At 34.6% G+C, this 16,181-nt stretch overlaps 1 protein-coding gene across 3 annotated transcripts in view; it reads right to left on the reverse strand.

Moving 5' to 3' along the window:
- LOC148940590 (uncharacterized) overlaps positions 1-16,181 on the reverse strand; it is a 394,960-nt gene that overhangs the window by 322,744 nt on the left and 56,035 nt on the right. For all 3 annotated transcript variants that reach the window (XM_089105580.1, XM_089105582.1, XM_089105581.1), the window contains exon 2: positions 12,544-12,611. In XM_089105580.1, the coding sequence (XP_088961706.1) occupies positions 12,544-12,611 (68 nt within the window). The remainder of the gene's footprint in view (positions 1-12,543; positions 12,612-16,181) is intronic.

Consider the following 16,181-nt stretch of genomic DNA (forward strand, 5'->3'; position numbering starts at 1 on the left):
TTTTCCGTAGAAGATAGGAAAAGTTATGCTATGATTGTGATTATTTTCCATGAAGATAAAAAGTTTCACTTTAATTCAAAATTTTCTTAAATTCAGTTCTAACTTTTCACATAGAGATGAAAAAAATTTAAAGTTATGTTTCAAATTTTTCATAGACGATAGTAAAAGTTATACTTTGATCGTGAATATTCAAGTTCTCTTCTGAATTTTACCAAATAACACATTTCAATTCTAATTTCTCCAGAGAAAATAAAAAGCTTCCACTTCAGTTTTAAGTTCACCATGACATAAAAATTTTTGTAAATTTTGACATAAATAAAGTTCACTTGTAAATTTTTACATAGAAGATAGGAAAAGTTATACTATGATTTTGATTATTTCCTATGAAGATTAAAAGTTTCACTTCAATTTTTAATTTTTCTCAAAGAAATGAAGAAAAGTTTAACTTCTATTCTGAATTTTCTCAATGGAAATGAAATAAGTTATTGATCATTTCTATTTTCCCAAAATAATATAAAAATTTTCCACTTCAGTTCAGATTTTTCTCAAACAGATGAAAAAATTTAAAATACTGTTCCAAATTTTCCATAGAAGATAGAAAAGTTCAAGTTCTCTTCTGAATTTTACCAAATGACATAATTCAATTCTAATTTCTCCAGAGAAAATAAAAAACTTCCACATCAGTTTTAAGTTCACCAAGACATAAAAAATTTAAAGTTCAGTTCTAAATTTTTCCATAGAAGATAGGAAACGTTATACTATGATTGTGATTATTTTCCATGAAGATAAACAGTTTGATTTTAATCTTAAATTTTCTTAAATTCAATTCCGACCTTTCTCAAAGAGATGAAAAAATTTAAAGTTCTGTTCCAAATATTTTCCCGGAAAAGAAAAGTTCAACTTCGATTCTGAATTTTCTCAATGAAAATAAAATAAGTTATTGATCAATTATATTTTCATAAAATAATATAAAATTTTCCACTTCAATTCAGATTTTTCTCAAAGAGATGACAAAATTTAAAATATTGTTCCAAAATTTCATAGAAGATAGAAAAAGTTATACTTTGATTGTGATTATTCTTCATGAAGATATGGAGCTCCACTTTAATTCTAAGTTTTCTCGAAGAAGTGCAAAATGTACAAGTTCTCTTCTGAATTTTCTTAGAGAGGAGAAAAAAGTTAGCTCAATTCTGAAATTTACCAATGAAAATGAAAAAGCTTCCATTTCAGTTCATAATTTCTCAAAGACATAAAATTTAAAATTCAATTCCAAATTTGTACGTATTATGTATGACTGACTATAATATGAGTGGAATTATATACCATCAAGATAAAAAGTTCCACTCAATTTCCAATTTTCCTTAAGATCAGTTGATTCATATAAACACCAAAATTAATAGGTTAAGTTAGGTTTAAATAAATATTAATTGATAATAAGAAACATTTCTCCAAGTTTAAGTTAGGCTAGGTTAGGTTAACTTATCATGAGCGCTCATGATAAGCTAACCTAACCTAGCCTAACTTAAACATGGAAAAAGATAAGTACATCTTGTTGGAAAAAGGTTTTGCGTTGGATACTAAGAAAGGCACTGGCTCTTAAATGGTCTTTGTATCGTATTACTTGGCATTGACCTATCCAACATTATGTAAAGTATAGTTGTGGTGTAAAAGATAATTACATCAATGTGGAAAATAGGTTTAAAAGGAACATTAAAAAAGCAGCTTTCTCTAAAATTGACCTTGAATAGTATTTCTTGGTATTGAGGTATCCAAAAAGTGGTAAAGTATAGTTGTGGGTGAAAAAGACAAGTACTTCAGGTAGGAAAATGGGTTTAGGAGGGACATTAAGAAAGTAACTTGCTCTGAAATGGTCATTGAATTTAATTTCATGTTGTTTATGCATCCAAATAGCGGTAAAGTACAGTTATGGGTGAAAAACATGAGTACTTCAAGTTGAAAAAAGAATTTAGGATGGATATTAAGAAAGTATCTTAATCCGAAATAATCTTTTAAAAGTATTTATTGGTTTTGAGGTATCCAAAAACCTGTAAAGTTTAGTTGTGGGTGAAAAAGATAAGTACTTCAAGTTGAAAAATGGGTTTAAGAGGGATATTAAGAAAGTAACTTGCTCTGGAATGGTCTTTGAAAACTATTTCTTGGTGTTGAGGTATCCAAAAAGCTGTAAAGTATAGTTGTGGGTGAAAAAGATAAGTACTTCAAGTTGAAAAATGGGTTTAGAAGGGACATTAAGAAAGTAACTTGATCTGATATGCACTTTGAAATATATTTCTTGGTGATGAGGTATTCAAAAAGCTGTAAAGTATTGTTGGGTGTGAAAAAGATATGTGCTTTAATTTTAAACATGTTGTTAGGAGTATCTTTAAGAAATTAACTTGATCTGACATGGACTTTGAAACGTACTTTTTGGTGTAGAGGTTTACAAAAATCTGTAATGTATAGTTGTGGGTGACAATGATAAGTACTTCAACTTTGAATATGGGTCTAGAACGGACACTAAGAAAGTAACTTGCTCTAAAATGGTCTATAAAAAATATTTACTGGTGTTGAGATATTCAAAAAGCTATAAAGTATAGTTGTGACTGAAAAAGATAAGTACTTCATGTTGTAAAATGTGGTTAGGAGGTGCATTAAGAAAGTTAATTGCTCTGACATTGTCTTTGAAAAGTATTTCTTGGTGTTGATGTATCCAAAAAGCTGTAAAGTATAGTTGTGAGTGAAAAAGATAAGTACTTCAATTTGCAAAATGGGTTTAGGAGGGACATTAAGAAAATAACTTGATCTGAAATGGTCCTTGAAATGTATTTCTTGGTGATGAGGTATTCAAAAAGCTGTAAAGTATTGTTGTGGGGGAAAAAGATAAGTGCTTTAAGTTGGAAAATGGGTGTAGTAGGGTCATTAAGAAATTAACTTGCTCTTAAATCTTTGTTGAAAAGTATTTCTTTGTGTAGATGTTTCCAAAAAGCTTTAATGTATAGTTGTGGAGGAAGAAGATAAGTACTTCATCTTAGAACTGACACTAAGAAAGTATCTTGCTCTAAAGTGGTCTTTAAAAAGTATTTCTTGGTGTTGAGATATCCAAAAAGCTGTAAAGTATAGTTGTGAATGAAAAAGATAAGTACATAATGTTGGAAAATGGGTTTAGGAGCGGCATTAAGAAAGTAACTTGCTCTGAAATGGTCTTTGAAAAGTATTTCTTGGTGTTGAGGTATCCAAAAAGCTGTAAAGTATAGTTGTGGGTGAAAAAGATAGGTACTTCAATTTGAAAAATGGGTTTAGGAGGGACATTGTAACTTGCTCTGAAATGGTCTTTGAAAAGTATTTCTTGGTGTTGAGGTATCCAAAAACCTGTAAAGTTTAGTTGTGGGTGAAAAAGATAAGTACTTCAAGTTAGAAAAAGGGTTTAGGAGGGACATTAAGAAAGTAACTTGCTCTGAAATGGTCTTTGGAAAGTATTTCTTGGTGTTGAGGTAACCAAAAAGCTGTAAAGTATAGTTGTGGGTGAAAAAGATAAGTACTTCAAGTTGAAAAATGGGTTTAGGAGTGACATTAAGTAAGTAACATGCTTTGGAATGGTCTTTGAAAAGTATTTCTTGGTGTTGAGGTATCCAAAAAGCTGTAAAGTATAGTTGTGGATGAAAAAGATAAGTACTTCCAGTTGAAAAATGGGTTTAGAAGGGACATTAAGAAAGTAACTTGCTCGGAGATGCTCCTTGAAATATATTTATTTGTTTTGAGGTATTCAAAAAGCTGTAAAGTATTGTTGTGGGTGAAAAAGATGTGTACTTCAAGTTTGAAAATGGGTTTAGTAGGGACATTAACAGATCAACTTGCTCAGAAATTGCCTTTGAAAAGTATTTCTTGGTGTTCAGGTTTCCAAAAAGCTTTAATGTATAGTTTTGGGGGACAAAGATAAGTACTTCAACTTTGAAAATTGGTTTAGAAGGGACATTAAGAAAGTAACTTGCTCTGAAATGGTCTTTGAAAAGTATTTCTTGGTGTTGAGGTATTCAAAAAGCTGTAAAGTATAGTTGTGAATGAAAAAGATAAGTACTTCATGTTGGAAAATGGGCTTAGGAGGGACATTAAGAAAGTAACTTGCTCTGAAATGGTCTTTGAAAAGTATTTCTTGGTGTTGAGGTATCCAAAAAGCTGTAAAGTATAGTTGTGGGTGAAAAAGATAAGTACTTCAAGTTGGAAAATGGCGTTAGGAGGGACATTAAGAATGTAAATTGCTCTGAAATGGTCTTTGAAAGGTATTTCTTTGGTGTTGAGGTATCCAAAAAGCTGTAAAGTATAGTTGTGGGTGAAAAAGATAAGTACTAAAACTTCGAAAATGGGTTTAGAAGGGACAGTAAAAAACAAACTTTCTCTGAATTTGTATTTGAATAGTAAGTCTTGGTTTTTAGATATCCAAAAAGCTGTAAAGTATAGTTGTAAATGAAAAAGATAAGTACATCATGTTGGAAAATGGGTTTAGGAGGGTCATTAAGAAAGTAACTTGCTCTGAAATGGTCTTTGAAAAGTATTTCTAGGTGTTGAGGTATCCAAAAAGCTGTAAAAAATAGTTGTGGTTGAAAAAGATGAGTACTTCAATTTGAAAAAGGGTCTAGGAGTGGAATTAAGAATGTAGCGTGCTCCAAAATTGGCTTTGGAAAGGATTTCTTGGTTTTGAGGTATCCAAAAAGCTGTTAAGTATATTTGTGGGGGAAAAAGATCATTACTTCATGCTGTAAACTGGGTTTAGAAGGGACATTAAGAAAGTAACTTGCTCTTGAATGGTCTTTGAAAAGTATTTCTTGGTGTTGAGGTATCCAAAAAGCTGTAAAGTATAGTGGTGGGTTAAAAATATAAGTACTTCAAGTAGAAAAATAGGTTTAGAAGGCACATTAAAAGAGTAGATTGCTCTGAAATGGTCTTAGAAGTGTAGTCCTTGGTTTGAAGAGATCAAATAATCTGTAAATCATAGATTGGGGAGACCAAGTTACTAAAATCACGTGGGAACATGGGTGTCGTAGGGAAAGTAAGACTGTCTTGGGATCTTACAGGGTCTTTAAGTAGTATTTCTTGGTGTTGAAGTAATCAAAAAGATGTAAAGTATAACTGTGGGTGAAAAAGAAAACTGATTCTAGCTGCAAAATTGTCTTATGAGGGAAAATTTATATGTTGTCGTTGTATTTTATGTTATTTGATAAGTAATTCTTGTTGTTTAGTTATCGAAAAACCTCCAAAGTATAGTTGTGGATGAATGAGATATGCACTCCAAGTTGAAAAATGGGTTTTGGAGGGACATTAAGAAAGTAACTCGCTCTGAAATGGTCTTTGAAAAGTATTTCTTGGTGTTGAGGTATCCAAAAAGCTGTAAAGTATTGTTGTGGATGAAAAAGGTAAGTACTTCAACTTGGAAAATGGATTTATGAGTTATATTAAGAAAGCATGTTGCTCTGAAATGGTCATTGAGAGGAATTTCTTGATGTTTATGTATCCAAAAAGCTTTGAAGTTTAGTTATTGGATAAAAAAATAAGTATTTTCAGTTGTAAAATTGGATTATGATGGATATTAAGAAATAAAGTTGTTCTGAAATGGTCATTGAAAATTATTTCTTGGTGGTGAGGTATCCGAAAAGCTGTAAAGTATAGTTGTGGATGAAAAAGATAAGTACTTGAAGTTGAAAAATGGGTTTAGGAGGGTCATTAAGAAAGTAACTTGCTCTGAAATGGTCTTTGAAAAGTATTTCTTGGTGTTGAGGTAAACAAAAAGTTATAAAGTATAGTTGTGGGTGAAAAAGATAAGTACTTCAAGTTGGAAAATGGGTTTAGGAGGGACATTAAGAAAGTAACTTGCTCTGAAATGGTCATTGAAAAGTATTTCTTCGTGTTGAGGTATCCAAAAAGCTGTAAAGTAAAGTTGTGGGTGAAAAAGATAAGTACTTCAAGTTGGAAAATGGGTTTAGGAGGGACGTTAAGAAAGTAACTTGCTCTGAAATGGTCTTTGAAAAGTATTTCTTTGTGTTGAGGTAACCAAAAAGCTGTAAAGTATATTCGTGAATGAAAAAGATTAGTACTTCAAGTTTCAAAATAGGCTTAGGGGGGACATCAAGAAAGTAACTTGCTATGAAATGGTCTTTGAAAAGTATTTCTTGGTGTTGAGGTATCCAAAAAGCTGTAAAGTATAGTTTTGGGTGAAAAAGATAAGTACTTCAAGTTGAAAAATGGTTTAGGAGGGACATTAAGAAAGGAACTTATTCTGAAATGATATAATAAAGCCTTAAAAAGTATTAAAAAATATGGAGGGGACTCTTTGGGGGCCCGGGGAGGGCCTTTGGGGGTCTGGGAGGCCTTTGGGGGTCTGGGGGGGCCGGGTGGTCCTTTGGGGGCCCGGGGGCTCTTTGGGGACCGGGGGCTTCCTTCGGGGTTGGGGTAGGGGGATCGGAGCCCTTTGGGTATGGGTAGGGGGATCGGGGCCCTTTGGGGTTCGGGTATGGGACCTCACGACACTGTTCAAATGGAACTTGTGTATTATAACGACCACACTTAAAACCTCTTCTAAAACATCTTCTAAAATCATCTTTTAAAATGTCTCTAACTGTTTCGCCGAAATAATTCCATAAAATGTCTAAAACGGTTTCGCCCAAATAATTCCTAAAAGTAATTTCTGCATGTTCCTTTTGTTTTTGGCATCCCTGCGCTGTCACATTTGAAATTACTAAGAAACCCTTTCCTGCGTAATTCTCTTCGTCTCTAAGATCAAAAAATTCGCCCAGAAACAATTCTCTTGGAAGAACTCCAAAGACATTAATAAACTTCCAGAAAAAATTCTCCTTGGAAATACATCAAAGACATTAATAGACTTCGCCTGGAAACAATTTGATTAATGATTGACAGCACCTGTCAGACATTAATCAAATTGGCCCGGAAACAATTTGATTTATGACTGACAGCACACGTGTTCCCCAGGGACTCTATGCCCATATAAGGAGCCCGGTCACGATCAATAGGGGCCTTTCTACTAAAAAGAACGAATAGCCTGTCATCCCACAGGCATGCTAAAATTCAAGCCATTGATTCTGAAAATATGTGTAGGATAGATTCAATTGAGGGACCTGATGCATTTGATTGGCCCGCATCACACTGGGCCACATCGCAAGTGCCAAGATTCTTTAAGTGTCCTAATTTTTTTTTAGTCTGTATTGAGAGTTGACGTTGAGACCCCGTGAGGGGGATTTATATATATATGTTTTTGTGAAATTATACTTCTTTTGGAAGATTACAAGTAAGTTGATTTCTACGGTTGTGTAGACTTTTCACCCTGCATTGGCAAAAATAAAAAATTGGACGGGCTGTGCCCAGCTGACATAAAAAATAGGGAGGACAAAGAAGGCCAAGACCCATGGGGAATAAAAGAAGATGATTACAAAATAGAGTTGAACGACCTACAACGGGTTGGGGAAAAGTTGGGAGATGTTGGTTGTCGGGTTGGATTGGAAAAACTTAGGAAGAAATCTAAGATTTGTCCTATCAACTCTAAGGGAGATTTGTCCTCTTTTGCGGGGGAGGAGCCCCTTTAAGGAACAAAGAATGATGGCCTATTTTCTCACTGGACAACTGGTTGGTCAGTTGTGATCCTGTTACCAAGATTTTGCCTCTCTGATCTGGAGTCCTTGGGGGACACTCTCTCCAAGTTACTTCACATTTAACCAAAACCTTTGTCTGGCTACCCAATTCATAGTTGTTACTCTTCATAGGAGCTGACAATTATTTCCGGCAAATCTTATCCAGTGGGAGGCATATCCAAATTTCATCGTTTGATTATCCCAGAGGAAGGAAGCCAGAATGAACTGATTAATGATTCGCTGAAACTTTTAGCTGATTTCTCTGCGCCCCTTTCGTATTCAGAGGCCTGTTTATATTCGGCGTTGGATTACTTCAAATTATGCCAAGGGGCAATTTACATTTTAGTTGAGATGTGGTATTGTATCCACCGATGGAAATTAAGAGGCTAGTTCGGCCTATATTTGATGATGGCTGACATCATCGAATGTGACAAAAACTGGTTCGCTGCTCCTCTCTAATATAAATTCGTGAGAGTGAGAAAAGTTGCATTTTTGATTGTGCTGAGCACGGTCATTTCGGCAAGTATTGGGGACTTTAATATTCAAAACCTAATACGGATGCCATAAGATAAAGAACACGGAGGTTATACAGTAGATACGTTTGGATGACGACAGATCCTGAGCCAAGCAGTGGAGGCACAAGCACTGGTGGAAGAAAGAACGCTGATGGATTTTTTAAAGTTGAAGTTCAGTGTTATGTCTGTGAGGGTGGATCAGCGTGGCGCATGGGTGGTCATTTATCTTACGAAGTGAGGTGATTGGGTACCACCTCTTGTTTATTTCCTTTTTAGATAAATGACCTATTTTCTTTTCTGTAATTATGTTTCAATCGTAAGCCGTGAGGGGGATTTATATATGTTTTTGTGAAATTACACTTCTTTTGGAAGATTACAAGCAAGTTAATTTCTACGGTTGTGTAGACTTTTTTTCCAGGAGCCCAGACAGGGTAGGAATAGAGCTGCGAGATACCGTCAATTATTATATCGACAGTGGGTCCGCTTACCTTCCAAGGAGATAGCTAGAGATTTTAGTGATGACCAGGGTTGGGTGCACCCTCTGCCTTAGAGATTTGCCGTCTGACCGTTCGATCACGTTGTCATATCCTAGAGAAGAGTATATTGTAAATTGGGTACTAACATATCCTATATTTACAGAACCGTTGTGGTAAGCGTGGGCATCCCATTATAATATTTGGCGCCATCAGGGGCTTTCCCCTCCAGTAAGTCGTGTAGCACCATTTTCGCACCAATAAGTGGTGACACCCGTACCTTAACACACGAACAATAAGGTTTTTTATGTAAGAGGAGGTCGTATACTCTTCAGAAGTGGCTCATTTGATCGGAAATACAGGGCATAGCAATAAGTTATGCCCTGGGGACATATGTGGTTCATATGGAAGGGATGCTCGTATAAACTTCAAAGAGGGCTCATATGAATGGAAATTGAAAGTTCTTGTTCCATTTTTAAAAGTCAAAAGAGATCCGAGGGCCACTAGCCCCCCCCCTTTCCCACAAATTTTGAGATAGCCAATTTTTTCTAAAAAGTTCTAAGGTCAGATAACAAAAAATACGGTGTCGACACAACCCCCTGGGCCCTGGGGTCAGGCGTTGTAAGTTATGTCCTGGAGCTGTATATGGTTCTTATGATAGGGATGCTCGTATAAACTTCAGACATGGCTCATTTGATTGGAAATTAAAAGTTCTAGTTACTTTCTTATAGTTAAAAGCGATCGGAGGCCAACTAGCCCCTCCCCCTCCACGCCTTTTCTTCCCCAAGCCCATCGAATAAAAAGTTTGATTTTGTTAAAATAGTTAAAACATCAGATATTAAAACTCCGAGGTCGACACAACCCCCAGGGCCTGGGAACAGGCGTTGTAAGTTATGCCCTGGAGCATTTATGGTTCTTACAGAAGGAATGCTCGTATAAATTTCAGAGAGGGCTCATTTGACTGAAAATGGAAATTTATAGTTCACTTTTAAAGAGTCAAAAGAGATCGAAGGGCAATTATCCCCCCAACGCCATTTTTTCTCCATTCCCATCTGATGAAAATTTTGAGATAGCCATTTTGTTAAAAATAGTTCAAACATCAGATAATAAAAACCCCGAGGTTGACACATGCCCATATTTTTTACTTTGATATTGTTACTTTAATACTAGTTTTGATACTTTGATGAACATTTGGTTTTGAAAAAAAAAGTTTGAATTTGAAATAAGGTATTTTAAAAAATTAGAAACTTTTTGCAATAAAAAACGAACAAAAATCAATTAAAAAAAACTTTCGAAAAAGTAGTTTTTCAAATAAAAGTAAAGGCCATTTTAAACTTAAACTTGGTAAAGGTCATATCAATGCTCTTTTAGATTTAAAAACAAGCTATTGATTAAATTTTGATTTCACACCTATTGATATATAATTCTACTAATAAGCACATTTATATATTTAACCAGCACATATTGTTCCTTTAATTCATTTAATTGATAATAAAGAGCAACCACATAACTTGAAATTTACAGTAACTGTGCAATATTTGAAAGTGGTCGCCAAGCCCCGAAAAAACGAAGGATGACAAAGAAAAGTGAGGTAGTTCAAAGCCAGTGAAAACAGAAAAATAAATGAAAACATTTCACCGAAACCTCCATGCAGCTATGCAAAAACAAGAATAAAAGGTAGATAAAAATTCAAGGGCCAATATAAAAAGACAGACCCAACACAAATAAAATTTTTATCATGCTTAGCCAGTGTGGTCTCAGCAATTACTTGCGTGTCTGAACCCTCGACTCTTTACGTTAAAGTTTAATCAATATTTTATCAGAACTTTAAAGATGTCAAAACAGATTGCCAGATGATGAATTTCATAACATTTTGGTCGATAATTTTTATTCTTTAGAGAAAAACAGCTGATAAGTAATGTAATAAACAAAAGTCAAGCTTTCGTCATATTTTTTTTTGTTAGAGCTTTCATTTTTGAAAAAAATCTCCAGTCCTCATTCTTTTTATTGGCTTAGCCTATATGAAATAGTTTCCTATTATACAAGTGTCGTTAGACGAAAAGCTTAGCAAAGAGACTGGAGAGATAATAATTTTGGTTTGGGGAAAAAAGCACCACCAAGTGAACACCGAATGGTTTGATGCACGTAAACAACAAAAAGAAGCTACACCGCCCGAAACAAGGGCCAGTGGAGTAGTGCAGCAAATGTAAACGTTGCGGAGCAACATTTGCAACTGTATTTCACGGGTAATAAATTTGCTTGCTCCCGTGTTAAGTCTGGCGATGCGTTAAGATTACGGTAAGTTGTCATTTGCAAGGTCAGCGTGTAATTAGAGAACATCTGAAATAAATTCTGTGTGTATGATAAGTTCTATATGTCTACCTGCATTTTTTTATCTTTATATATAGTAGGACTATGTATTATTTACTACGGTTAATGAATATCTGTAAAACCTTACATTATGTAAACTTTTATTTCTTAGTGTACAGTTCATTTTTGTATATAGAAGAGTGCATATCTTTTTGCTTACTTTTCATAGCATGAAAGTCGAAATATAATAAATATTAAAATCAAATATTTTAGAAAACAATTAAAAACCGGGGCTTCTGTGTTTCGAAGTCAGGATTTACGGTATTATTTCCCAAAATATATGTAAGACATGAAAATTTTGCTTAAGTTTATGAAGAAATAAAATGAATTTCTATCAGTAGTTTTTTTTATTTCCAAAAAGTTTAGCTTCAAATCTAGGACATTTTACTTTGACAAAATGTAGGGAATTCACAGAACCAACAATTCAAAACAGAAATATTTTCTGAAGCTATTTCATTCCTGGAGAAGCAGAATCAGAGGGAGGAGGCGAGTAGAATCAATATAGACATTCAGTACATGGAAGTGTTTATTTAATATATTTCCATTTATATACTGAGAGGAGGCCAGTTGAAAGACATTCAGTGCATGGAAGTGTTTAATTAATATATTTCAATTTATATACTGGGAGGAGGCGAGTAGAATCATTATAGACATTCAGTACATGGAATTGTTTATTTAATATATTTCCATTTATATACTGATAGGAGGCCAGTTGAAAGACATTCAGTGCATGTAAGTTTTTAATTAATTTTTGTTTTTTTTTCTTATTTTTTTATATTTTTATTTCTGTTTTGATTTTCTTTCAATTTTTGTTTTTTTTTTTTTTTTTTTTAATGTAATTTAAGTTGTTTTTTTTTTTTTTTTGCTTTATTTATTTATTTTTTTTTTTTTACGTTTTTAAAGGCTACCCGATTTGGGGCCCAAAAATTAGGAGCGTTTTTTCATAATTAATTGTTTTGTAGTTCACTGCTTGTTAGAAAATTAAAACCCGTTTTTCGTGTTTAAAAAATTTTTTTTTGTTATTACTCGTTTAAAATACAAAAGGTGAAAAAAAAAACAGAAAACAGAAAACAACCCAAACAGCGGAATTTAGTGTTCGAGATTGACTTCCAGAATTATTTCCAAGAAATCTAGGAGACACACAATTGTGTTCTCCGGTTCTCAGAGAGATAATTTAATATGCTGAGGGATTATGATATAACATTTTTCACAAAAAGTTTACCTTCCCAGATAGGATAGTTTTGTTTCGACACCATGTACAACTTGAGGAAAAAATAGCTTTTATTTTGTTCCCGGAGAACTGCTGACAATACCGAACTTTTCCGGACAATTCCAACTCCTCTCGAGCTTTTCTGTTCTGTTTCACGAATCCCATACCCAGGCACATTTCAAGTATTTATACCTTACCACTTTGGAGCAACCGACCGGAAAAGCAATAGCACGATAGCAAAAAAAAACAGCTGTGAAAGCAATAGTGTTGCTCCGCGACACAATAATCAAAAAGCTAGATTATGAATGATACGCTACAATCCTATGAAGCAGGGTAAAACGTACCTGGTATAATCCTTGACCAGCTCAGTGAATGTCTCTCTATCCTTTGAACTGTCTATTAACGGTACAGCCTGAAACACAAATCGGTGTGAACGACAAGAGGGTAGAGTAATTAGATGGGATAACTTCCGAACATAGTCCCCAAAATATTATGATCTTCATGATGTGTCTGTGATTTCCAAAATTTTTTAGTCTATATTTGATATTTTTGCAAATTGTAATCTCTTAAAAAGCGTTTACGAGTTTGTTTCGAATGGTTTGTTCGTGTTTGTTTTGTGGTTTATTTCCTGCACATGAAAGCAATCATCCCTGCCTCCAGAAGAAAAATCAAAAGTTGTACAACAACAACAAAAATATATAAAAAACAAACGAAAACCCATCTTCGAGAAATAATTTGGCAGAGTTGGTCTAGTCAAAAGAAGAAAAAGGGACACAGTTTTTATAGTGATCGAGCTTCTATAGCTAAATTTATCCATGCATCGATATAGAAATAAAATTTCTCACTGGACATCCAATACGATTCCAGCACTTCACCCCGATTCCAACACTGTGCAAAATATGTGCGATGGAGATTTTAGCTCCCTGACCCCAAGTGTCACTTCAAATCTTGCCAAGAAAAAAAAATTATTGGGCCATCTTAGTTCTATAAGATATACCAAGCCAAGTTAGAGTAAGCGAGCCAATATTTCATTCAAAATTTCAATTTTAGGGAGAGTGAATACTATGGTGAGGAGGGGATTCAAAAGCAGACACAAATAACAGCATATTTTGTGAAAAATAAATGATATGGGAAAACTCGTCAGAATTTTGTGCTTTTCTTTGGGGGTGGGGGGAGGTTCCTTCGTATCTCTCCTATCTTCGCACAAATACCTGAAGAGAGATGCCTAGTTTTGGGCTCTTTTCAGTGTCATTCCTTCCAACAATGACCCCTTTGACATTAAGTAGGATATATTCTTGTAGAACTTTAGACTTATGTCGCGCTTCATGCATATTTTCCTTATCCTTCAAGAGGTGGGGGGGGGAGTCCAACCGTTCTATTGATGGATCTAAAGGTATCCATCCCAATAGAACGTGTCGTGAAGGTTCCCATAACAATATAAAGTAAATCTTAATTCAATTAAAAGCCTTACAGATATTAATTTTATCTAAATACTTCTTTTGAATTATCAGTTTGACTATAAAGGGAAAAAAAAATCAGATTTTATGTTACATTGAAGCACACAGGTCCAAATTTTATGCTTTCAGTCCACGTAAAATTCAACCCGCGTGAAAAGAAAAATAATCCCAGTAAAACTCAACCCCGCAAATTTCAACCGGCATATATTGCAACCGAATAAAACTTTGCTCAGCAAAGCAAAGCCTGAGCAAAAGTTGGTTTAAACAAAAATTAGAAAGCTCAGAATTCAAACCAGCCAAAATTAGACTCCATAAGAATCAACCAACACATATAATTCGGTTGTCAGGTGTCATGGAATAACCACAAGCAGGGACAGCACGTGATGGACCAATTTTACGTAATGACAACTCCTAATGAAGGATGGATAGAGTAAGTTGCGGATGGAAGAAGAGGTTTAGCTAAGAGCTAAGGGAAGTCTTGAAGGGGCATTCATGAAAGGAGTAGGTAATGATAAGTACGATAAGGATATCGACAAGAGCGCTATCGCTGAAAATGATAATACTTTTGCTAATACCGTCGTTTATGACACAGCGAATATCAATCCTATCGTTGTTGCATCAATACCATCGGCACCAATGATATTGCAATTACCGCTGACGTTGTTGTCATCGTTTATGATGTAGTTGCTAAGATATTGAACATTATAACAATCTAAAGGATATGCAGAGACAAGTCAATAAATGATACCTGTTATGCAAGAACTTTCTTACCCTCCAAGACTAGCTAAGCTGAAAGCCCCAATACTTGAGTATAGGAGAAAAAAAGGTGATGCCATTCTAACCTACAAGTTAATAAAGTCCATTACTCTCTCAGCATTACTTCCTGTTCTTGGTCCTAATTCAAGAACCTGAGTTCATGAACTGAAACTTGTAAAGCAGTCTATCCTAACGCAGGCCCCACCAAATTCTTTTTCTCAATGATTGGAACAAACTTCCTGAAGATATAATTTCAATGATTTAAAGAACATGAAAATTGGAACTTGTAATGTTACGACGTTAAAAAATGACCATCGTATCGACATTTTGACTGACGAATTCAAATGATTCAAACTGGACTTGTTGGGAGTTGCAGAAACTCATATCCCAGTGGTAGAAAGTATGAAACTAGGTGATGTAGAATTTGTTTACTCAGGCAGGAATGATGGGGGTTCATAGACAAGGAGTAGGGCTCATGATGAATAAGGAAGCTGCTAAGTCTTGTTTAGGCTTGGCAGATATTAATAATAGAATTCTAATTGCTGATTTTACGACTTGGAAGTTCAGGGTATCAGTTATAGTAGAATATGCCCCTGTAGAACCGAATGACGGACATACTAGTGACTCGGACGAATTTTACTTACAGTTACAGGAGGAAATAGACAGGATCCCAGGTTGAAATATGATGTTATTACTGGGAAATTTTAACGCCCATGTTGGTAGAAAAAGGGATAGATGGTAACCCAGCCTAGGTAAATTTGGTGTTGGAAAAGAAAACAGTAATGGGTTCAGACTGTTGATATTTTGTAGGTATAACAATCTAGTTTTAACCATTACGGTGTTTGGTCATAAGTTAAAATGGTATTTGTTTGATGATAAGACAGCTAACCTTATGGACTATGTTATTGTAAACAAAAGACTGGCAGGATCAATACAAGATACTAGGGTATATAGGAGTGCTGTTATTGATGTTAAAAGTAAAGACCACCATCTAGTAGTGTCTAGGGTAAATTTAAAGCTGAAATTTCGGAAGGGTAACTACTTCCCGGGAAGTTATGATGTTGCTAGACTTCAGGATGAGAATTTGAGAAAAACTTTCCAGGAACAGTTGAATACTAAATTTGAGAGTTTGAAATTTCATAATGTGGAAGATGGTTGGAATAATTTTAGAAAAATAATTTATGAAGTTGCTGAAGGTGTATTAGGGAAGAAAGCTAGAACTGCAGCTAAGAATATTAGTGAAAAAGCTTTATGTTTAACAGAAAGGAGAAAGTACTTGTACAAGAATTATCTGAGTGACAGATCGTATGAAAACAAAAGAAATGTAAAGAAAGTGGAGAAAACATTAAAATATGAACTAAGGAGTTGTGAAGTGGAGGCCATGGATAAAATTGCCGAGGATCTGGAAGATGCAGCTAGACGGCATAATAGTAAAATATTGTACTGGTACGTTAACAAATTGAGAGGGAGGAGTTAATCGAGACCTGGCCCAGTTAAAGCTAGGAATGGGGCCGCAAATATTGATAAGGAATAAACTAAAGAGAGATGGGGCCGATCATTTTGAGAATTTGCTTAACCGAGATAGTGTTGCAGGAAAAGATTACAGAGGAAAATGAAAAAGTTTGTGATACCTTGGATGTGAAGGAAGATTTGTTTTGTGAGGAGGAATTAGCAACAGTACTAAAAGGATTAAAGAATAATAAGGCTCCAGGTGATCATAGGGTGGTAAATGAGTTTCTTAAATATGGAGGCTCTGAGGTTAGAAGTAA

Source organism: Artemia sp. Qi Xiang Cuo, chromosome 19 (genome assembly GCF_049724085.1).
Source record: "Artemia sp. Qi Xiang Cuo chromosome 19, ASM4972408v1, whole genome shotgun sequence".
Lineage (NCBI taxonomy): Eukaryota > Metazoa > Arthropoda > Branchiopoda > Anostraca > Artemiidae > Artemia > Artemia sp. Qi Xiang Cuo.